Below are 24,130 nucleotides of genomic sequence, written 5' to 3' on the forward strand. Positions count from 1 at the left end.
TTCATTCGTTCAAGAGAAACCGTTGTCAAAAGAATTAAAAAAAATTTTTTTTTAATTTTTTTTAAATGTCTCAAAAACGACTCGATAAATCGAATTCAAAATTTGATCAGCTATAGAACTTGATAAAACACGTCGATTGCCACCTCAACCGTCTCAATCGGTCAATTCGTTCGAGAGATATCGTTGGAGAAAAAATGGTAAAAAACGTTTTTTTTCGAAAACAATTTTTTCAAAAACAACTTTAAATTTCAAAGTGACTTCTCCGCCAGGTATGGCACAATAATATTTTTGTGTACCTATTATTGCTTAAGCTGTCAGGTAACGTCTTTCCAAATATTCTTGGGATTGAATGTAATGGTCATTAGCAAAGAACCTAAAAAATTCTAACATTACACTAATAACAAGAGCGCCGGACAATATTTATGCTCAAATTGATTTACTATCAAGAACAATATGGTCATGAGTTCAGTCAAGTCCTTGCGTTCTGACATATGTTATATTTAAATAAATCGACTGTAAGTCTCCATCTATTGTTTGTTAACTTCCCGCTAAGAAAATTTTCAAAATAATCTGGACATCGGTTGGCCCTGCGGGCCAGCCTTAACACCTCCCGCTGTTTTTGAGCTCAAGGAGCTCGAAAATATCAGTGTCATTATATTTTCGAGACCTTCGAACTCGAAAATACTCTTACATACGATTATTTTTTACGAACTTTTCAAGTTATAACAAGTTACGTTTTATATTAAAGTTTGCAAATGTATAAATCGGAAATCATCAATAAACACGCTTTTTTAAATTTTTATTACCAATTATATGCAATTCGACAAATGTATTCTGTCAGAAATCAATGCAAGTGATCAAAATAAAGATCGAAATGAGTTTTGATCTGAAAAACATATTAAAAACAATGTTTTTTAAATTTTTTAGTTGATAATATGATTTGAAATAAAAAACGAGTTACTTTACTGTATATTTAGTGATCCAAAGAGACCATAAAGACAAAGAGTAAGCATGATTTAGAATACATTTTAGTACATTCTATAATGGTTTATCAGGAAAAAATAACATAAAATGTTAATTTTGTTTAGTTCTAAAGCTGATAAGATTTTGAAGATCAGTTTCACCGTTTCGAAGATATTTAGAAAAAACCTTTTATCAGCATTTCTTTCTCCCGCGACATCTCTCGAACGAATTAACCGATTGAGACGGCTCTTGTAGTATTCAACGTGTGTTTCATCAAGTTTTAGAGCTGATTAGATTTGGCAGTTTATCGATCGAGTCGTTTTTTTTTAGAAATTTTGAAAAAAACTAAAAAAAAATTTTTTCATTATTTATTTCATATATCTTCAAGTCTATTCAACTGATTGATGTAAAATTTACAGAAAATTTGATGGCTAGCAAGTTCTATCGATTGCCACCAAAATTATTCAAATCGAATAATTAATTAAAAAGTTACAAAGAGCTTACATACATACAAACACACACACGCACACATACATACAAACACACACACGCACACATACATATAGACACTCGGATATCATTCTGAAAATAGCCAGAATAGCTTCTTAGGGCCTCAAAACATCGAGATCTAATAAAATTTCGATTTTCGCAAATCGGGGTGAAAACAATAACTTCCCGAATTTCTCGAAAATCGTCGATTTTCATAGCAGGAAGTTAAAAAAATTTATTTTTATCTTCTTTTGGAGAGGGACCCATTACTCCTCAGAAAAAAATTTTTTTTTTTTCAAAGTTTCGGGAAATTGTCCATTAATTACTTCGAGATAAGTCAAAAGTAAACTGATTTGAAAAAATTTTGATTCAAGATAATTGCTCACTTGGTGCAAGAAAATTTTGATTTTCCGAATCGATCAAAAAAATTTCTTTAATCAACATCCAACTTGCAGTCTTTGTATCAAATAAACCTCTTTTTCTTACAAATATTCATATGAATTAAAAAAAAATCTTAAAGCACTAGTTCGTGTTTAAAATAACCGAATATTAGTATTCAACATGCCGTTCATAAGACAGACTATCTATAACTTAACAAGTAATTACGTCGACGCGTGGGGTACTTACGACATTATTTAAATAATTTTTACGGAAGTCCCGGATATAACACTCTGCCTACAGCATTCGGTGTCGATACATGGGAGCTTAGTAGCAAATGTTCGGACTAATTTCCGACCACCCAAAGACTTCTTCCTCTTCACATAAATTGAATATGCTCTTGCATTCCCAACTATACAATCACAAATAAAATAAAACGTAAAAAATGTTGGAAAATCCAAAAGTGCACACCTCAATCGCTCATTTTATTTTTAATTACTACTTTTATTATAAAATATTAATGTTTTTTTTTTTATTATGAACTTTTATTCAACTTACAAATTATCAATTTGATTTTGCACGACTCATAATGCGAAGCATTAGGGAGTGCTTTACGATCGAAAATTTTTATTCGCCTCCTTTCTACAACTATTTCTGTTATTATCGTCTTATTAGTGAACAGAAACATCTCACATGATGCACCAATTTACAGACAATGTAATAAAGATTATTTCTGCGATTTTCAAAAACAAATTCAGTGCAATAGAAACGAGAAAATCATTAAAATAAACTAAAATATTTTCCCGTCAAGCAGTAAAAAAATTTTGTAGCTTGAAAACACAATATCTCGAAAAAGAATCCATAATTTAACTCCATTTTTTTTTAAATGACTCGTTGTGCCCTAGAAGGATTTGCTTTCGAAAATGGCTATCTAACTTTGTGTTATGCGATTGTAATTAATAAAAAATTAAATCGCATTTTCTTTAATTTTAGCCTAAAAAATATGTGTGGACATTCGTTTTAACAAGTGCGCATGCGTGGTATTTTTTTTCTCATACTATAACCCAGTGTGCCTGCGCCATACTTTTAACCGATTCATTTGGCGCGGGTATTTCGAAAATAAAAATATAAAAAATTGAGATTAGACGAATACATAAATAAATAAAAATAATAAATAAACAAGTGAAAAATAAAAACAGAAAAAAAAAGTAAAATTTTTCACAGATCGTACGGCGAAAAATTTCGGAATTTTTTACGTTTGAAATTTATTATTGTTTTTTTTTTTATTTTAAATAAAATTATTTTTTTTATCATTTTTATATAAATAAATAACATTTGTCCTTCAAATTTTATTTATTTTTATTTTTTTTATTTTGCCTGCGACATTACCCTTTCGGAATATTTTAATGTTTACGATCAAATAAGCATTATGAGTCGTGCACTTTTGGATTTTCCAAACTTTTTTTTTATTTCTTATTTTCAGTTTAATATTTTTTTACTAACATTTTTTTTTAAATATCCCGCCTTTTGTCTTAGATGCCGTTTTTTTTTTTCAAACATATTCATACGCTAGTGCTGCCACCATTAGTTGATAGAGAGAAACAATGAAAAAAATAATAACAACAGTAAAAAAATAGCAGCTAAATTTTTTACGAATAATCAATTTTAGGTCGTTAATGAATTACAATTATACTAAAAGGATTCAGATATTAATTTTCATAAGGGTTCTTGTGATAAAAAATACAAAGACAATAAAAAAATAGTTAGGCCGATTAATGGTGTCTATCGAGAGTTATCGTGTTTACGAAGTTTCATACGTAACAATTGACAGCACTGGTTTCTTGAGTTAAAATAATTTATTTTAAACGAATAAAATGATGAATCGACTTAATGTTGGGTTTAAATTGTTCCTTAATAAATTCTCTATATGCTAGTATACAATTTTACCTATCTTGGTAGAATAAAAATAGTGTAGAAAGATTTTTATATGAGTAAAACAGTCGAATAAAAAAAACCGTCCATAAAGCACACCTGCGCTTTCGCGCTTGAGGTGTGCAATATTTTTCCATTTTGAAATATAAGTCTACCTCACGTGCCATAAAAATATTATCTTATCTGACACGTGCCCCTCGCGGTTCTTTTAATGCCTTATTGTGGTTTTAGAAAAATGATATGACTTAAAATAATAATAATAATTATTAGTGTTTTGAAAGAGCAATTAACGCTTGAGCTCATTCTATATTCAGATATGAGTATTTTTTTTTGGTAAGTCTAGAAGTGGGGCTCCACCTATTTTTCAAAATTTCAAGTGCTTACACCTTGAATATCTATAATTAAACTTTTTCCACGCGTTCAGCTACACGGCGGATTAAATTTTCTGTATGTGTTTTTGTCTCTAACACTAGATATCTATCTAAACCTTGCAATCAGAGTGTACAAAATTGATAACATAAAATCATGCAAATTTTCCAAAATAAATTTTAATAAATTTTCTAATAAATATAAATAATTAATTTTATTAATACCGTAAGATGGACGGTGGTGATAGAAAGGTCTAACTAAGAGCTACAAAGATTTTTTGAACTCTTGTATAGTGAAAATTGGCATATTTCTGTTATTTCAATATTCAAACGTTACAACAGCTCACCTAACATTTAGTTGCAAGTAGTTTGGACGGTATCCGCCTTTCTTTGCTAGTATAGTGTCTGGCTGAAACCCACAACACAGTTTTACGCCGGCTCGTACTGGTAAGAGATGTAGTCTAAGGCAAGAGTGCGTTAACATAGCCTTACTGACGAGTCCGTTAACGTACTTAGGACGAAACTACAGAAATTATGGCAAATAGGCATATACCTTAAATTTTAGTGTTTGACTTAAGAGTCAATACACAGAATGAAATGAAAAATATGTCAAATAATGCAGTGTTGCACGGAACTGAAAATTCATGATCTAACATCTAAATCAAGCATAATTTATACCTTTGGTATACACTTATAACTTATTAAGGCTCAAATAACACCTAAAGATGCAATTATATCTTCAATCCGCCGACAAATGCTAGAGAATGAAATTGGTTTCAAAGCGATTTGTCTATATTTGGATTTTTGCTTGATATAAACAGTTGGAGCCCCGATCATAGACCATTACCTTTTTTTTTTTTAAATATTAAAGTATATTTGTATTTTTGTTGTTTCATTGTCGGAAACGATTTAAGATCTATTCGGATGATGTTTTAGAGAAACAATAGGGAGTGTAGCGGTGGTTTTAAGAGTGAAATGACGAATGTGACATATTAAATTGTATACTAGGGACTAAATAATCAAAAATGATAACGGGCTAATTACCCAGCAAACCTACTTAGCGATAGTTGGACTATTTTGGGTGTTATTTATATATAATGCATTAAGCGTAACGTTGTTGGTGATGATAACCACCGAGGAAAGGCCACTACTCTCTCTATCAGTATACAAATTGTTATCTTGGGGAAAATAATATCCGTTGTCATATTATTGTACTGAATTGTAAATTACCAGGACAATTAGCCTCGAGGTTTACAAGTCAAAGTGCTCTTTCGATGCGCCACAATAGGGACATTTTGTGTCATTGCCCAAGTACGGGACGATCCACTCGCAATTACGGCCTCGTAAATAGTTTAGCTCAATGTAATATCAACCTCAATATTTGATCATCATCAGCATCCGAGCCTGGCCCTGCATTTCCTGTCCGAAATTAATCCTCAGCTTTTCCATCTCGTTTGACCTTCATCTCATGATCGATTTTTTATCGGCACATGTTCACTTTGGTTGGTAGTGATTTATTATTTTATTTGTTTCCTCGACAACTGAGTAATTTTCACCCCATTTTAGTGGTCAACTATTTCACCGATCATTGATCCTCTAGTTACGTAAATCTATTGCTCGGGTTCCAATTTGTCTACTTCAATAAATTTATTTTTTTATTAATACTCTATCTTTTAGCTTTCTATCACAATTTGAACCTCGTAATCTTATGCATAAGTAAGAAAATATGACTAAATTATCATGATAGTAACAAAATTGCATGTAACATTATTACACAACGTACGTAAGAGTTATGCGGAATAAAATAATCTAAATCAATTATTATTTAGCCGTGTGATAAATTTTATCCCCAATCAATAAAAGAAGCCAGCGCACCATTTAATTATCCCATAAATTAAAAAAAGTAACCCGTGAAAAAAAAAAATCTCCAGGAGAGATCCCGCATTTGGAACCTGCCACTCATGAGACTGACCGAAACTATAAGCGGAAGATTGGCGGAACCTTTTAAATTGGTAAAGAGCATATAAGATAGCTATGAAATTCTTAAGAAAAATGTTAGCATCTATTTTGAACGAAAATTAGTAAATTCTGCTAACTTTTATGATGTCTAAGATTTCAAATAGTGCCGCTAAAATTCCTAAAATCTTCCGATAAGAGTATTTTTGGTATTTTCAGGTGAAACTGCGGAATACAAAACATACCAATACTGCCGCGGCACTATTAGTATTTTCGTATTCCGCAGTTTCACCTGAAAGTACCCAAAATACTCTTATCGGAAGATTTCTGGAATGTTAGCGACACTTTTGTCATTGTTTGTGTTCCGCAGTTTTACCCGAACGCACCCCACGATCTCTTTTCGGAAGATTCCAGGAATTTGAGCGGCACTTTTATTATGTTTTGTATTCCGCAATTTCACCTGAAAGCACCCTACGAACTTTTTTTAGAATATTCGAAGAATTTACGCGGTAGTTTTGGTATTTTTTGTATTTCGCAGTTTTACCTAAAAGTACCCCACGATCTCCTTTCGGAATTTACGCGGTAGTTTTGGTATTTTTTGTATTTCGCAGTTTTACCTGAAAATACCACAAATACTCTTACCGGAAGATTTCAGAAATTTTAACGGCACTATTTAAAATCTTAGACATTTTCGTTACTCCGGTAGATCCCCGGTGGTTAAAAACCCATTACATATTTTCGCACCCAACGTGGGGCACAAAAGGTCAGAAGACACGGATCTACGTGAGATTAAGATTGTAATTTTGGAACAAGCCGTTTACGAATCAAATAATGAAATCAGCAACTTTGTCAAGATGTTCCGTACACCACCAGCGAATCGACCGAGCAATTCGGACGCGATTAATGATCAAGTGACACTGAACACCAACCGATCGTCTGAACAACGACCGATCGGACAAGAGAGATAGACTAATCAAGAGTTACCGAACAATCCGAACGACATGGACAACTATGACGAATTGATCGATCAACGACAAAACGTTTCGGCACAACGATCTCAACTGGAGGTGATACAACGACGAGTAGCTGCCGATATTGAGGTTTTACGACGTGCTCAAGACGACATCGAACGTCAACTTGAAGAACAAGAACGACGATCAACCGCTACTGTTGCGACTGAACCATCAGCCGATTGGATTTCCGATTTAACGGTGAATCAAGTTCGAGAAATGTTGACAACGCTTAAGGGGGGGGGGGGGGGGTAGGGCTTTTAAATTATTAAAAAAAAATTTTTTTTTAAATTTTTTTTCTGAATGAGCAATATGTCAAGAATATTGTGTACAAATTTTAAATCAATCCGAGTAAAACTAACGAAGTTACGGCGTTTCAAATGACCGGCCGGTATACCTGATTTTTATACCTGCCCGACTTGCCCCTACATACCCCTAGTAGAAATCAGCTGCAATTTTCTTTGTTCTTCCGAATCCCTTTCTCCGGCAGTGTGTCTTTCAAAGGATGTAAACTGATGACTCAATATAAGTATAAAAATTCATATTCTTTGATTGATAGTTTATTTCAAATTTTCACGAATAAAAAACTTTAAATGGATTTTCCAGAAAACGTTGTTTTTAAAGTCCGTGAACACCATAACTCAAAATGTACTGAACCGATCCCTTTGAAAATTTGAACATTACTTCTTCACATAAATCAACAGGTAACTACAAAGAGTTTTTTTTTGTTTTTCATTTTTTTCTATTTTTTAATAACAAATTAACCGCGATTTTTTGAGCTAAAATCGCGTTTTTCACTTCTAAGTGCTGCAAAAAATTGAAAAAAAAAAAAAACACTTCGTGGTTACCTCGAGAAATACATCAACTTTAAAATGCATATCAATTTTTTTTTCCGATGATCCGGTAACGAGTTATGATGTTCACCGCAAAACGACCTTTTTTCGAGGCGCCTCCGGAGATTCAACGTCACCAGCTTATTAATCAATATTTTTCGTTGAAAATTTTTTCTGATATTCTTTAAAAGTTGTACAATAATATGTGATTAAGTTTAATGAAATTATATTACTCATCTCACCGGAAAAAAGTCACAAAAATATGCTTCTTTTTCGCCTTTAAAACCCTACCCCCCCCCCCCCTTAACGCCAACCCGAATGGACCGATTGACGTTTTACGTGACCGATTACATCGTGCAGTCAATTTACGACACAATCTTGACATCGTATAGACGGCAGATGACGTGCCGATCCCTGATTGCGAAACGATGGATTCGTTTGCACAGATATACCGCGATACGAGCCGAAATGCGGCTATAAGCGTCGTAACCGCGTCTACGACTACGACGGTCTCCAGCACCTCAAGTACGATGCTAAGGGTTGATGCCAGTCGAATACAACTGACACAACCGATTTTGTCAACGACAAACCCGTTAACGCCTACCGGCTTGCAAACTGGTACCACGACATCAACTCTGATACATTCTTCAATGGAATTACAGGCCGCTGAGACGACATATCCGACTCATATTCTAATGGGTAATATGCAATCCGATCAAGTACGGCAGATGACTATGTCACGAGCTAGGGAAGCTCGTTATCAGCCAAAGATGCTGGCACACGTCGCTAAATGGAAACTAAAGTTCTCAGGATACGGTCAGGATCGTATCGAGACATTCTTGACACGACTCGACGAATCCCGTTTTGGTGAACCCGATTTCGAATGCCGCTTACTCGGCGACATTGTGAACCGGACGCAGGGTGCGTTAGAACCCGGTTCAAATTATTTGGATGCTCTGATCTGTATGTGGACCAGAGTATCGAAAAAGTTGCCGATAGAGTTCCAACTCGATTTTGCTTTCAACGGCCTGAGATCCGAGTATCATTCGGCGATACGACGGTCTGATTTCAACTCTTTCGATCAATTATACGAACTAGTTCGTAAATTCGACATTCCACGTAACCGGAAAGAATTACGACCACCGATATCACCAGAGGAAAGCGTAATGCCGGAATGCGCTTATCATCCGAGGCTATATGAACAAAAGACGAGAAATGCCGGGTACCTGCAGATCGTAGCCATCGATACCGTGTACGGTTGTGACCAAACATCGTCGAACAAGGCTAAAACGAAGAACAAGAAGAAGAAAACTTGAAAAGAACCTATCGAAGAGTGCGACAACCGTGAACCGCCGAAACCGACCTCGGAAAACCGACATGGACTGACCGCACGAATCGCCGCAGTGACACTGGCAAGAAATGCAACCGAGATAATACGACGAGCCAATTAAGCCCCGACCATCGACGAGAAGTTGCGAGGCAAGTGCTCGAATTGCCGACAGACAGGTCATGGACATCATGACTGTCCAAAATCGCGACGCATCGGCTACTACTGGTCATGTGGTGCCGAAAACGGCCCAAACCCGACATGCAGGGCCTGTAATCGATACTGGTCCCGGTCGAAAAGTGACTAGACTGCCGCTGATCAAACGATTCCCGGAGAACAACGGGCCGAGCCAATCGAAAGAACTACAACGAGTACTCAACAGGTTACGAAATTGAACTTGTTGAGGACACCGAACAACAAAAACGAAGAACAACCGCCAATCGACTCGAACAAACCGATCAAACACCTCGGAATCCCGTGTCGACGTCTGGGGGGAGGTGTTGTAACATGAGGAAATTCGACATCGACCCGTGGTTCGATATTATTTGAAAAATACTGAATCGTTATACGATGAGCAAATTTTAGTGACATCTAGAATCAAAACTTTCGACTTCGACCGAGCATAGATTGAAATGAGAGATCCGGTTAAGACTTTGACCTAAACGCCCACGTTTTGATCAATTCCATTCGCGACATGAAAATTTGATGATAAATATCTTTTGAACGCTTTATTTAATCGCCAAAACATAAGACACCATTTTTATAGAGCAGTTAATTTCGTATAAAAATAAGTCTTGCGCATTTTATAATAGTCATTTACTGTCGAGTTATAAAATTCATAAACAAAAATGTAATTCGTCTTAAAATGATCAAACTTAAATCTTCAATATCATTCAAATAGTGAGGTTAACGGAAAAAAATAAAATACCTTTTTTGTAGAGCATTCAATTTCCCACAAAATTCTTCCAGAACATTTATTTGTACAATCAATTAATGATTATGTATGAATTTTTTTCTATTGGACTGAGAAAAAAATAAAAAACTCCGATGCGGATGATCTTCCTATTAAAATTAAGAGCTCATACTTGGTGAGAACTTTTTTAAGGTGTCTAGCAACCCATTTTTCCGTGTGACTTGTAAAAAAAAAGTAGTTGATTATTTTGACCCACCCTAATATATATGTATATATGATTATTAGGGTGATTCATTTCGGCAAAAGTTTTTTTTTTTAAGCGCTCAAACAAAATCTCAATCTACATAAAAAAAAAAATTCGCACCAAGTTATGAGCTCTTAATTCAAATGCTAAGTACTTACCATTTCAACTTTTTTTTTCTCATTTAAAATGCATGTAAAAAAATTTTTTTTTTTTTCAAATTTCTAATGCTGAGCTGCGTTTCATGATATTGAGAAACGAATTTTTGGATCTTGTAGGGGATTCCATGCTCTTTGAAATTGATCTTCGACTTTTTAATGTAGCTCAAGCTGGTTCACCAGTAAGAGCTATCGAACTAAATTGTTTGACGAAAATCGTGATTTGTTCATTTTTTAGGACGAACCGCTGAGGATAGGAAAACAAAGGATACATATATTTGAAGGAAATTTCATCCTCTTCAAAAAAAGGTCCTTAGGCTTAAGTTGCTTCGACCGATAGTTTATGAGTTACAGCAATTTTTATAATTGAAAATGTAAATGAATTTAAATACCATTATTTTCCATTTTTTATCTATTTTTTACATTTTCAATTATAAAAATTGCTGTAACTCATAAACTATCGGTCGAAGCAACTTAAGCCTAAGGACCTTTTTTTGAAGAGGATGAAATTTCCTTCAAATATATGTATCCTTTGTTTTCCTATCCTCAGCGGTTCGTCCTAAAAAATGAACAAATCACGATTTTCGTCAAACAATTTAGTTCGATAGCTCTTACTGGTGAACCAGCTTGAGCTACATTAAAAAGTCGAAGATCAATTTCAAAGAGCATGGAATCCCCTACAAGATCCAACAATTCGTTTCTCAATATTATGAAAAGCAGCTTAGCATTAGAAAAAAAAAAAAAAAATTTTTTTTTACATTCATTTTAAATGGGAAAAAATAAAATTGAAATGGTAAGTACTTAGCATTGGAATTAAGAGCTCATATTTGGTGAGATTTATTGTTTTTCAATGTAGATTGAGGTTTTACTTGTGCACTTAAAAAAAAAAACTTTTGCGGAAATGAATCACCCTAATGGATATAAGGGGAGGGGCGGCAAAATGGGACCGGAAAATAATGGATTCTTGTGCATGGGAACATGGTGAATTTTTATTTATTTTTTTTTCACTTTGTAAAATGAGCGAATGCACAAAAGGATTCTGGTGTAGGTGTGGTTGAATTTAATAATTATAAATTAACACACAATTATAGATGAATAAATTATATGTTTTATTTACACTATTTACACTTAGAAACTGTGAGAAATAATATTTATAGCAAATGCAACTTGAATTATACGCGGTAGCGAATGCAACTATACAAAATTCACGTATAAAAACTCGACACGTGGTCGGTAGCGCTTCAGACGGCAATAATTAATTCACAATTAATTATACGCGAGCAACAGTTATTTATATACTCAACAATTAGTAGCCTTGATATACTACCTGATTCTTGAGGATATTTTAGCGTAATAATTCAGCGGAATTAAACTCAAGAGCAAAAATAACATTATCAATTAGATCCAAAGCGATAGTATAGCGCGTGGCGATACGTAAGACTTCACGAGGTAGAATGAATATCATCGCGGCGTCTTCTTCGTTCGTTGCCGCTCAGTGATGACGTAGACAGCATGGCTGTCCTAGCGAATTTTTCTATTGGCTTAAAAGTGCGCCAACAGGATGTAGTTAGCCGCCAATTTTTCTGATTGGCTGGCTGGTGGCGGGGCTCTCATGCTGGCTTGACACGGCCATGAGCGAGAAATTGTATGTGCCGGGCCCAAGTAGCGAGTGATCCGGCACTATTTTGACCTTGATTTCCGATTTGCCCACTCAGTCCTATTTGGCCCGCCCTTCCTCTACATATCTATGAATCTTTATCGACATCGGCAAACATATATTGTAATAAAAAAAAGTATGCAACAAGTTATTCTTCAGGTTAATGTTGTTTTCCATCAGGCAATTTGCATTTTGAATGGATTATGGGAATACAAATGGTAGTTTTCGAAATACTCAGTGCCTTTTCGAGTGTATAAAACAATATTGTTTAACAAACGAACGGTCAGCTGAGTATAAGAACTTTTATTTTTGTTCATTTTATTTCCTAGCCGCGGTGTCATTGAAATGCTAAGTAGACGATTGAGATTCATAGTGATGATGTCATCGATACAACATTCTTGTTACGATTTTATTTAATGTACTTTACGCATCCCCCGAGCTACTCTGAACTTTGATTTGGTTTGAATAATTAGAGTATGTCTTAGCTCAGGAAAGTAGAAAATCTATCAGGGGATGAACAAGCGAATAATGGCTTGTTGGGAACCTGAAAAAAACAAGTGGAGGAAGCCCTTTACATAGGGTATGGGAAAAAGTTGAACCCCACCACTAATCCTACGCAACCATGTTGACCAGCGCTGGGAGTCTGGTACCACAGAGGCCTTTCCAAGCTCACTGCGGCCAGAGTCTCTTCATTTCTTGAGATGGAAGTAGTGTTTGGCCCAAGAGAGGTAGGACTCGTGATAGCTGCGGTTAGATACCACGCGCAACGAGGATTTTTGATTATATTTTCGGTTAATGTCCGCCTTAGTCGTCACTTGATTATATTTTTCGACTAAGAATGTCGTCTGCGTGGAAGATGGGAATGCCCGCAGCGCGTGTATGCTTAAGAGGGTGAGGAAACGGCCTCCCGTCAAACGGAGGTGGGCTCCGGTCCCGTTACATTAATTAATTGTGCTCGACGCATGCATTAGTCACTTTTCAACGTGCTCTGCACATGGGTAAAATGGACGAAGCAATTTTTAGGTAGATTTTTCTAAAATCTAACTATTGTATTTGTCCTCATGGTAGATTTTTCAAGGAATTTTGTTACAACCTATCATAATTAGTTGAGTAGGGTTCGAAAATACCATCCGTTAAAAAATTTATATATGTATATATATATATATATATATATATATATATATATATATATATATATATATATATATATATATATATATATATATATATATACACCATATGTATATACACCACATATACAAAAACACCATTTAAATATAGTGGAAACCTAAACATGCAAACCTCTCAATAAGACAATTTATAGATAAATTGAGAAAAATATAGATAGCCCGAACTGGGAATCGAACCCAGACCAATTCGGTATCGCGCCGAGTGCTCTACCAGTTGAGCTATCCGGCACTATACTATATTCCATTCAATTTGATCTATAACTTATTGAGCCACACCGTCCTTCGTACGATAATACACCATTTTTATATAGTGGAAACCTAAACATGCAATGTACTCAATGGATTGTGTTCAACGCGGAGTCTGCCGGTTATATAGTTAATTCAATTAAAGCGAATTAGTTCGTTCAATTGATTTGGTGGCCTTGAAAAAGGCCGGTTTGGTCTTGAGAAAGGCCGTTTTACGTTATGAGTTGTTAATGAAGCTGGTCTGCATTCCGCTTCAAAGAGCATGCAACCTCGCCATGTATCTTCTCTTCTTCATTTAACTGTTTTGGTAGCACATCAAGAGATGAGCTCGTAACTCCTCCGACTTCCTAAATTTATTCCTTTGGTCGGCAAAGTCGTCATTGCTCAGTAAGTCATTGCTTCCTCAGCTAGTGAGTAGACCTCATCCGGGACGAGCTGATTGTGGGAAGCACTTTTGACATCCTCTTGGCAGAGAGTGAAAGTGGCCAGCCTCGAAGAGGGATATCTGTAGAACTACAAAAGTAGAAAAGAATGTGCCACTAATTTGTAGTTCGGAAGATGCTGTCGCCTGTCCTATTAGCGCGAGTTCCGACCAAGCTCCATGAATTATATTTAAGACCAGAACATGATTACATTATGAACACCGCGAAAAAATTGTAGTTGCTACTACAGCAGCTGTAGCTGAGGTTACTACAAGTTAGAGTAAAAAAATGCCAACTCCACTTGGAATAACCTCAACTACATGGGTAGTGATGCTAACTTAAGTCATCAATGTTTACTACAATTTTTAGTGTTCAGTATTATCTACGTTGTACCCTCTATTACGTATTAGAGTACCCACTACTAGAATGTTTCACTACAACATCGTGGTTAGGAGGGCCACAATTTTTTCCGTGAATTTTTTAATTGTTAACCTCAATTACTCCATGAAAATTATGCTCGAAGTGCAATATTTGTAGTGAAGACAATTAAAGAAACAATCAGAACTTTGGATGCGAGAGTTAAAATTTAAAATTTTTAATTTATTAATAAGATCATACATGGTCGTATAAATGAAATTTTTTATTAACCATGCTGTAGGGGTATACAATGGAATTCACCAAAAAATACTGCAAAAGCGAGTGGCATGGCAGGATGGACACCGCAGCCTATGGCAGCAACAACTGGAGCTGGGTATCGACCGATGGTAAGGCATTATAGTTCCATTATAATCTTGGTCTATAGTAGAGCATTAAACCACAGGAAAATATTGTAAAACGCTCAGTTTTCAAAGACTACTATAAATGCAATATGAAAAATCAGATTTCGCCACTTTTTTTCATTAAAATCAAATAAAAAGTTGAGTCACAAGTAATTATATAAATCCTAAAAGTATACAAAATTTTTCGCTTTTATGCATGTTCTATGAATAGTAAGTATGATACTTGTACCGATGATCTTAATACTCTCTGAGGTATTACTGTCAACTCAGAAAGAAAATGAAATCATAAAACTACGTAAAGCTTTATAAAATTATATACACAGAAGAAATCCTCCAATGACATAAATTAATTTACGAAAACCGACAAACTATGACATTCGACTTATGATAATAAAAGTTTCTTCAAGTTGGTTCATGAGTCCTATTGCGACAAGAATATTACTTTAAGAAATCTGCTTAATACAATGACTGAACGAATGATGATGTGTATTAAGATTAAGTAAGGATATAAAAATATTGTTAGTCAATTATGTGTTGATGAGTAAATGTAAATTCATCAAATCTAATTTGATTCAATTCATATATATATATATGGAATAGAACTGACTTTAAGGACACGATTGCGCCTAAAATTCTTATCGGATCTTAATGAAATTTTGCATACTCAATTTATGAGCGATTATCTTAATCAAGTTCGAAGGTGGGCTAAATCGGTCGATTAGTTCCGAAGTTATGGCTGTTTGGAATTTTTATGATTTTTCGAAAAAATCAGTTTTTTACTGTTAAAGATCATACAACTTTAAGGTAGTAGTCTGGTAACTCGCGCCGTTTTTCATGCTTCTTCTTAGGGGCCTTTTTTTTTTAGAAGGAACAAATGAAAAGTTTTGCATTTTTAATATGTTTTTATTTACATCTTAAAGTAACAAAAAAAAATTTTTTTGAGGAAATTAAATAATTTATTATTATTATTATTGTCGCTTGAAGTTGACGCCTCAAAAAAAAAGCGCGTGGATGGCCCGGGTGATATTGACTCTTGTGGACATCCGAAATTAAAAATTCTTGATTAGTCTTAATCTATCGACATGTCATTCTCGTCAGAACTAGGATTATTAAATTTTATCGAAAAATAACAAAATGGCGAACTTTGAAAAAAAAAGTCATTTTTTTTCGCATAAAAAGGGTTGTAAAATGGAAAGTTATAACTTTCCCTATAGGGATGAAAAAAATTAATTCTAGTTCCGACGAGAATGACATGTCTATAGATTAAGACTAATCAAGAATCTTTAATTTCGGATGTCCACAAGAGTCAATATCACCCGGGCCATCCACGCGCTTTTTTTTTTGAGGCGTCAACTTCAAGCGACAATAATAATAATAATAAATTATTTAATTTCCTCAAAAAAATTTTTTTTTGTTACCTTAAGATGTAAATAAAAACATATTAAAAATGCAAAACTTTTCATTTATTCCTTCTAAAAAAAAAAGGCCCCTAAAAAGAAGCATGAAAAACGGCGCGAGTTACCAGACTACTACCTTAAAACTAAGAGTCATAGCCAATTTTCATAGAAAGTATATTAAAGCTTGCTTAATAAGCTTTAATTTTATACCTTAAACTTTGTATTTTGAATATTTCTTCCAATAATTTGATAGTCTTGAAAGTTTGGACATTATCAAGATGATTAGAAAATGTGGTTTTCATTCCGGATAACTTATATATTTTCCATTATAATTTAATTCTGTCAGTTATATTTTGTTGTGAACGAAATAATCTGTAAACTTTACAAATATTTTATATTTTCAAAGTCTATATATCTATGTGAACGGGTCGGTGCTAGTCAACCGTGTCTCCGTATCAGTGTCACATGTCTTCTTAACCTCTCTCGTATTAAAACTCATTAATAATAAATAAATGTAACTTATAACTGGTATTTACCTATTTGTTTATTAATCTATTATCATTTTCTACCAATTCCATGAGAAATCTTTGAGCTTAATATTTAATTTTGCATTTTTAAATATCTAAATATTCGCTTGCACCGTTTCTGATAATTTTAATTAATTTATAAATTTTGAATTTTCGATGAATTGTATAAGTTTTCATCAATACATATTTTATTACGTATGTAAATTTCTGTTTATTACTCCGTTTACTCAGAGCTAGTTTGTCAATTCAAGATTTTAGTAATACGCGATTAAATCAGTATTGCTCATGCATTTATATACCCTCGCAGATTTTAATTACGGTGGAAACACCGTGGAAGTGTAAATACCGTGGATCCACCGTGGTTACACGGTGGGTTTGTTCCATTTCACCACCGGGTATACACAGTGTATCCACTGTGATTACGCGGTGTATCCACCGTGATTTCACGGTGGCTTGACCACTATGTATACGCGGTGTTTCCACCGTGATTACGCGGTGTATCCACCGTGATTCCACAGTGACTTTGTGCTATTTCACCACCGTGGTTCCACGGTGTATCCACCGCGTAATCGAAGTAGAAACACCGTGTATACACAGTGGTCAAGCCACCGTGAAATCACGGTGGATACACCGCGTAATCACAGTGGTAAAATGGAACAAACCCACCGTGTTTTCACCGTGATTCAAAACTGCGAGGGTATAAATATATAAGTATACTGACAATAATTAAATAGCCAATTAAGTATTTTGAATTGAAAAACTGACCTTCAAAAATTGGCTTCAATTTTAGTAGAAATGAACAAGGGCTGCTTTCGTTTTGAACTAAGCGCGAGCTACCGAAAAGTCAGGGAGGTGCTGAAAATTTTCGAAAAATCTACCTTCCATTCTGGCTGCCAGATGGCATTATTTTTTTGAATTTCGTTTTCCTTTAAACTCTTAGGCCTCTTTGAATATCCCCATAAACTTCTACACGGAAAAAAATGACTAGTAAATGCAACATGATGCAGTCTTGGTAAATAAACATGATGAAATCATGTTGCATCCACATGATTTGTCATGTTTCGGCAACATGATAATCATGTTACGGTAACATGAGAAAAATCATGTGGCAGCAACATGATTTTCACGTACACTGAGAAAAGAATTTATCAAATATTAATAAAATTTATCAATATTTGATAAACAGCTTACTTAGATCGTTCCCAAGTCGGTCATTATCAAATATTAATACAGCTTATTAAATATTAGTAAACGTGTTTATTAAATATTAATAAACAGTTTATCAATTGTTGATCGGTGGTTTATCAAATATTAATAAATACAGACTGATCTATAGTTTACGTTTCTACATATCTTATATACTATCGTGATATGTAAGCAGTTTGTTTAGTTAATATAGGTTAGGTGGAATTTAGCAAGCCCCACTTTTTTAATCATTTTTCTATAACACTATTTGATTTTTTTAACTTCCCGCTAAGAAAATTGTAAATTTTCAAAAATTCGGGAAGTTATTGGTTTCGGTCCGATTTACGAAAATCGAATTTCCATCAGATGTCGACGTTTCGAGGTCCTAGGAAGCTATCCTGACTAATTTCACGATGATGTCCGAGTGTATGTATGTGTGTACGTACGTACGTATGTATGTATGTAAATATTCAAAACTCTTGAACGGATGAACCGATTTTGATCGTTGAGGTGTCATTCGACGCGGCTTGTTAATGTCTTGAGGCCGTATGAATTTGAACTTAATCGGTAGGGTGCGTTCAGAGATATTTCAAAAATAAAATTTTTTCGAAAATGTTTTATTTGGATAACTTTTAATTTGCTCGATGGATTTATTCCAAAATCTAATCAGCTCTAAAACTCTATAAGCCGCGTCGAATGCCACCTCAACCATCAAAATCGGTTCATTCGTTCAAGAGAAACCGTTGACGAAAGAATTCAAAAAAAATTTTTTCCTTGGTTTTTTTGAAATTTCTCAAAAACGGCTGAATAAATCAATTTCAAAATTCGACCAGCTTTAGAACTTGATAAAACGCGTCGATTGCCACCTCAACCATCAAAATCGGTTAATTCGTTCGCGAGATATCGTGGAAGAAAGAAATGCTAAAAAATGGTTTTTTACAAAACAATGGCATACAAAAGTAATTGCGAGCTCGAAGAGCTCGAAAATATATTCACAATAATGTTTTCGAGCTCAGCGAGCTCGAAAACAGCGGGAAGTTTTGGGGCTGGCCCGCAGGGTCAACTGACAGACCGATTTTTTTTTATGATTTCAACAAGCATAAAAACAATTTGTTAGTTGTAACGCATGTATAAGGCAATATGTTAGGTTAGAGAGTACATCGCCACCACACTCATTAATACCATATACAAATCTCACATATCAATAGTTGATAAAAGTTTATTAAATATTAATAAACTTCTATTAAATATTGATCAGCGACCTATTAAATGTTAATATCAATTTATTAATATTTAGTCGATGGAAAGATCGATATTTGATATGTGTAGGATAGTATTTAATAAATACAGTCGAATATTTGATAAATTAATTTATCAAATATTAGTAAATTTTCTTCTCAGTGTAGCCTTAATAGCATAAAATTAAGCTGCAAAAACTAAATATAAATTAAGTAAAAATTATTTAATTTCATGCTATTAAGGCTACATGAAAATCATGTTGCTGCCACATGATTTTTCTCATGCTACTGCAATATGATTGTCATGCGGTCGAAACATGACAAATCATGTTGCTGCCATATGATTTTCTCATGTTACCGCAATATGATTATCATGTAGCCGAAACATGACAAATCATGTGGATGCAACATGATTTCATCGTGTTTATTTACCGAGACTGCATCATGTTGCATTTACTATTTATTTTTTTCCGTGTAGAATGGTGTTATAAGAAATAAGCTTAGTGTTGTAAGAAATAAACTTTTTTCAATTTAAAACAAAAAATGGAAACCCTACCACTACTCTGAAAAAATTCGAGATATTATTTTAATTGCATATTTAATAAGAAATTTCCAAAATACATGATTTTAGCAAAAAAATTGACTTACATCGTCTTGCGGCACGGTTTTAATAAAAAAAAAAATCCTCGCGTTTTTTTTTCAAAAGGAAGCTCTTTAGAGTCCGTCGGAAAAAACTCAATTTTTATCGACCAGACCAATGTGTTTGTGTATCTATGCTCATGTTTATTTTTACTTATATATATTTCAGGGAATGAAGAATATTTCATCAGGAGTTTCAGTCATACAAAGTACTAACTCAATAATGACTACAACTTCGGACACTCCAGCTGGTAGCATAATGTTGGGATCAGGGCCAATGCCAGTAATGATCAATAATCAAATAAGTGGGCCTGTGACTCAGCTGCAACAACAGCAACAACAACAGCAACAGTCTACAGATCAGTCAGCGAATAATACAATACCACTCGATCCTTTCGGTGCTCTATAAAAAAAAAAAAAAAATTTCTGTATTAAAAGTTTCTAATTTACACGTTATGTCAAGACAAAAAAGTACGAATTTTGGATTATAATTCAAAATCAATTTTTATTTTCGAAAACTATGTTTGAATGTTCTTAGGTATATAGGAAAAATAAATAGATAATAAATTCAATAAAAAATAATAAGTCATGCAATAATTACGCTCAATTTTGAATTTTTCTGTTTTCAGTATTTTTTTTTTTTTCAAGCCAAATAATTTCAGTGCGATGATTACTTTTCTTCCCTCTGATCAGATATTCAGAACCATTGCCGATTATTCATCGAGATATGGATAAAAACTATCGGAGAGTTGCATTTCAAATTGCATTGATATATAATTTTATAAATCTTGAAAATACTTTGAACTCAAAAATATGCCCGTTGCCTGTTATAGCACTTAGCGATTTTCCATTCATTTTTAGATGTCCGGGAAAAAAAGATCAAATTTGATCTAATTCTCTAGATTTGGACAGATCTGTATGTTCTCTATATCTGTCTAGATAAAATTAGATCTGGGAAGTTACTCATAATTAAATTGAAACAAAATCATTATGAATTATCATAATTCATCATTTTCCGATATAATTCATCTGTTTTCAATAACTGTATCTTTATAATTAATGTTTTTATTAATCAAAATTTATTTGCTATTACTGAGAATCAATTCTGAATTCGTCTGCGTATCAGTCAAACTTTTACCACACTGCCAATCCACATACTTAGTATTGAATACTCAGAGGGACTATCTAATTATCATACAAGCTCTTCGAGCTCGATGTTACATACTGAAAATTCTCCAGTTTACTTTAATTATTTGAAAATTGTTTTTATTGTTTATTTTTATCAAGACTGGTTGCTGTGACCTTGATCACAGGACCACTGTTACATACTGGACAATTCCCAATGTTAATTTATTATTTAATGTCCAGATTTGGCCTCATTGGAGGGTCGATAGACCCCCGGTGGGCCTTGGTCGTTGATTACACCGGCACACAAAAAAAAAAATTGTCTGTACACCGGGCGCCACCTATCTACGGGCATGTTTTTCGAGCCCTTGAATACGAATTTCAAGTCAGTTTAGGCCGTCCAGCCTTCAATTTCGAGTAAATTGCAAAAAAACCCCAAAATATAGCGAAAATTCGATGTTTTGGCAAGAAAAAAAATTTTGAGATCTAAGGCAAGCATAATTTTCATGTATTTTGATCTGTTAAATACTAATTTCGATCGTACGTTAAGCATAAATCGTTTTAAATCGGAAAAAATTGCAAAAATCGAAGAAAATTGGGATTATCTTGGTACAAAAAATTTTGTGGACCCGGATTGACGAAGATTTTCATGTAATTTAATCTACTTGATCTGATTCTGCAATAAATTTGGCCCATAATTCCCTCAAATATTCATAAAACTGCAAAAAACCGATAAAATAGCAGAAAATTGCTGCTGAAAAAATGGAAAAAAATCTTTTAAACACAATTAAACAAATTTCTTGTATTTTTTATTTCTAAAATACAAAATTAAGATCAAAGAATGTACACAAATTGAATTTTTAACGGTTTTTTGAGGGTATTGTACTATTTCATTCTCGAATGATCTACGACGTGGATACCTCTTTTTCCACCTTTGCCTTTATTTGTACTTTGTATTTTGTTAATAAAATATACAAGAAATTTATTTAATTGTGTTTAAAAGATTTTTTTCCATTTTTTCAGCAGCAATTTTCTGCTATTTTATCGATTTTTTGCAATTTTATGAATGTTTGAGGAGACTTTGGGCCAAATTTATTGCAGAATCAGATCAAGCAGATTAAATCACATGAAAATCTTCGTCAATCCGGGTCCACAAAATTTTGTATACTAAGATAATCCCAATTTTTTTCGATTTTTGCAATTTTTGATGATTTTTTACAATTTTTTTAGATTTCAAGCGAACAATTTCGATTCCAACGTTTGAACAATTCAAATTACAACTTGTAAGATCAATCCGCGTTTGACCAAGAAAAAATTAATCGACAGAGAAATAATTTCGACAGCAACCGCCTCATTGTGAACGAGTGAACAAGCCGAAGCCTTGGCGCGAAAACTGAACAAGGTGTACGAGTGAATTTGTTAATGAACAAGTGAGACGCGTTCGTGTAATAATTACAAATTAATTAATTAGTTACGCGCAATAATTATAGGATAGTGAAAAGTAACGCGTTACCGAAATAAAATATTATTTCTATTTTATTTTATTTCAATCGAGCAATTCCGAGAATTACGGATTATCCGCGTCTCCTTCGCAACAGCCGTCTTGTCGCCTGCCGTGTAAGACCACTCTGACGTCACTCGTCAAGTATTTCGTTATTACTTACGCTGTATGTGTGTCTCTAGACAATAAAATAACTGTTTTTTTTCTATTTCGTAAAACGACTGTTTTTCTTTTGAGTAACGAACTGACTGTGTTTTGATCGAGTATGATTTCTACAAGCAATTTCTTTTTTTGTTTATATCGAGTCAAGCCGACAACGGCAAATTATATTGTGTTCTGTAACCGATAATTTTTATTTGTAATATCGATCAATTTATTATTCTGTGTTTAATAGACGACTAATTATTTTTGTTAAATTCTGATCAATTATTTTATCGTAATCTTAAGTGCCTGACTTTTCCCCGATCCGCCACCCTGAGCCGACATTGTCGACGATTGTTTATTTGTGATTATAAAATCATCTGGCGCCCAACTGAATATTTTGAACAAGGTTGCCAAATAGTACGTGTTCTCGGACTCCACTCCGGTAGATCCCCGGTGGTGAAAAACCCGTTACAATACATATCATTCGAACTACATTCAAATTACGCGGGAAAAAAGACGATCGTGTTTATTTTCTTTAAATATATTAATATTTTAATAATTCTATCACTAAATATGATTGAATATCACTGAATATGTAGCTATATTATTCATGTCGCGTTACTAATTCCGAAACGACATATTTTTATACTTCCTTTTGGTTTTAGAGAACTTCTCAAAGCCAAAAGAGCGTACACAAAAAAAAAGGATTCATTGACGCGAAAAGTCTTTACTCGCCTAATGAAATTTTTTGCATTGTGAATTGAAAACTAAAATTTAATCGCTTCGCTCGACCGGATAACTTACTCGGTCTTGATAAGAAAGCGCCCATAGCCTCAAACTCGTGACGTCACTTCAAGCCGTCAGAATCCCTACCATTCCGCATACGTGTCAAAAATAACTATTTTACAATAAAAATAATTTGAATCTAAATTCAAATTTAAACATCATCAGATGTAATAATTGCTGGAAGTTATTTGCTACTTAATTAATTTATGCATAGCCAGATGGCATAGCATGTATGATAAGTGATTTACAGAAGAAATAAAACGTCGTGACGTCACAATTGGGTTAACTCCCCAATGTAAAGTAAACTGAGCTCAAGATAATTCTGAGCACAGAAGTGCTCCCCACAATCGACCCTTCTCGGATGAGGGCTACCTACTAGCTGGGCGGAGGACCGTGATTCCGAATGATGATGACCTTGGCGAACAACGGACTGAATTCAGGTGGACGGAGGAATTACGAGATGATCTCCTGATGTGCTATCATAACAGTGAACCGGAGCGGAGAGGCTCCATGGCTAGATTGCATGCACCCTATTCATAGCCATTTTTCGCAACAACGTCTCCGTGATTATGTCTCTCATCTCCGGCGAACACGAAGATCACTGTTAACGAACATATGGTTACCTCACCGTCTGTCATTTCCAGCTCAGCTGCATCATGAAAGATTCCGTTCTTCCTAAGGCGCTGACAATAATTTTGACACACGGCGAGTATGTATCTCCAAGAA

General features: G+C 34.2%; 1 protein-coding gene across 8 annotated transcripts in view; it reads left to right on the plus strand.

Moving 5' to 3' along the window:
* The window catches only part of LOC130666350 (phosphatidylinositol-binding clathrin assembly protein LAP), a 126,253-nt gene extending 105,808 nt beyond the window's left edge, over positions 1–20,445 (plus strand). For all 8 annotated transcript variants that reach the window (XM_057467240.1, XM_057467235.1, XM_057467239.1 and 5 more), the window contains 2 exons: positions 14,742–14,847; positions 20,018–20,445. In XM_057467240.1, the coding sequence (XP_057323223.1) occupies positions 14,742–14,847; positions 20,018–20,257 (346 nt within the window). In that variant the 3' untranslated portion in view covers positions 20,258–20,445. The remainder of the gene's footprint in view (positions 1–14,741; positions 14,848–20,017) is intronic.
* The last annotated feature ends 3,685 nt before the right edge of the window (positions 20,446–24,130 follow it).

The sequence above is a fragment of the Microplitis mediator genome, chromosome 4 (genome assembly GCF_029852145.1).
Source record: "Microplitis mediator isolate UGA2020A chromosome 4, iyMicMedi2.1, whole genome shotgun sequence".
Classification (NCBI taxonomy): domain Eukaryota; kingdom Metazoa; phylum Arthropoda; class Insecta; order Hymenoptera; family Braconidae; genus Microplitis; species Microplitis mediator.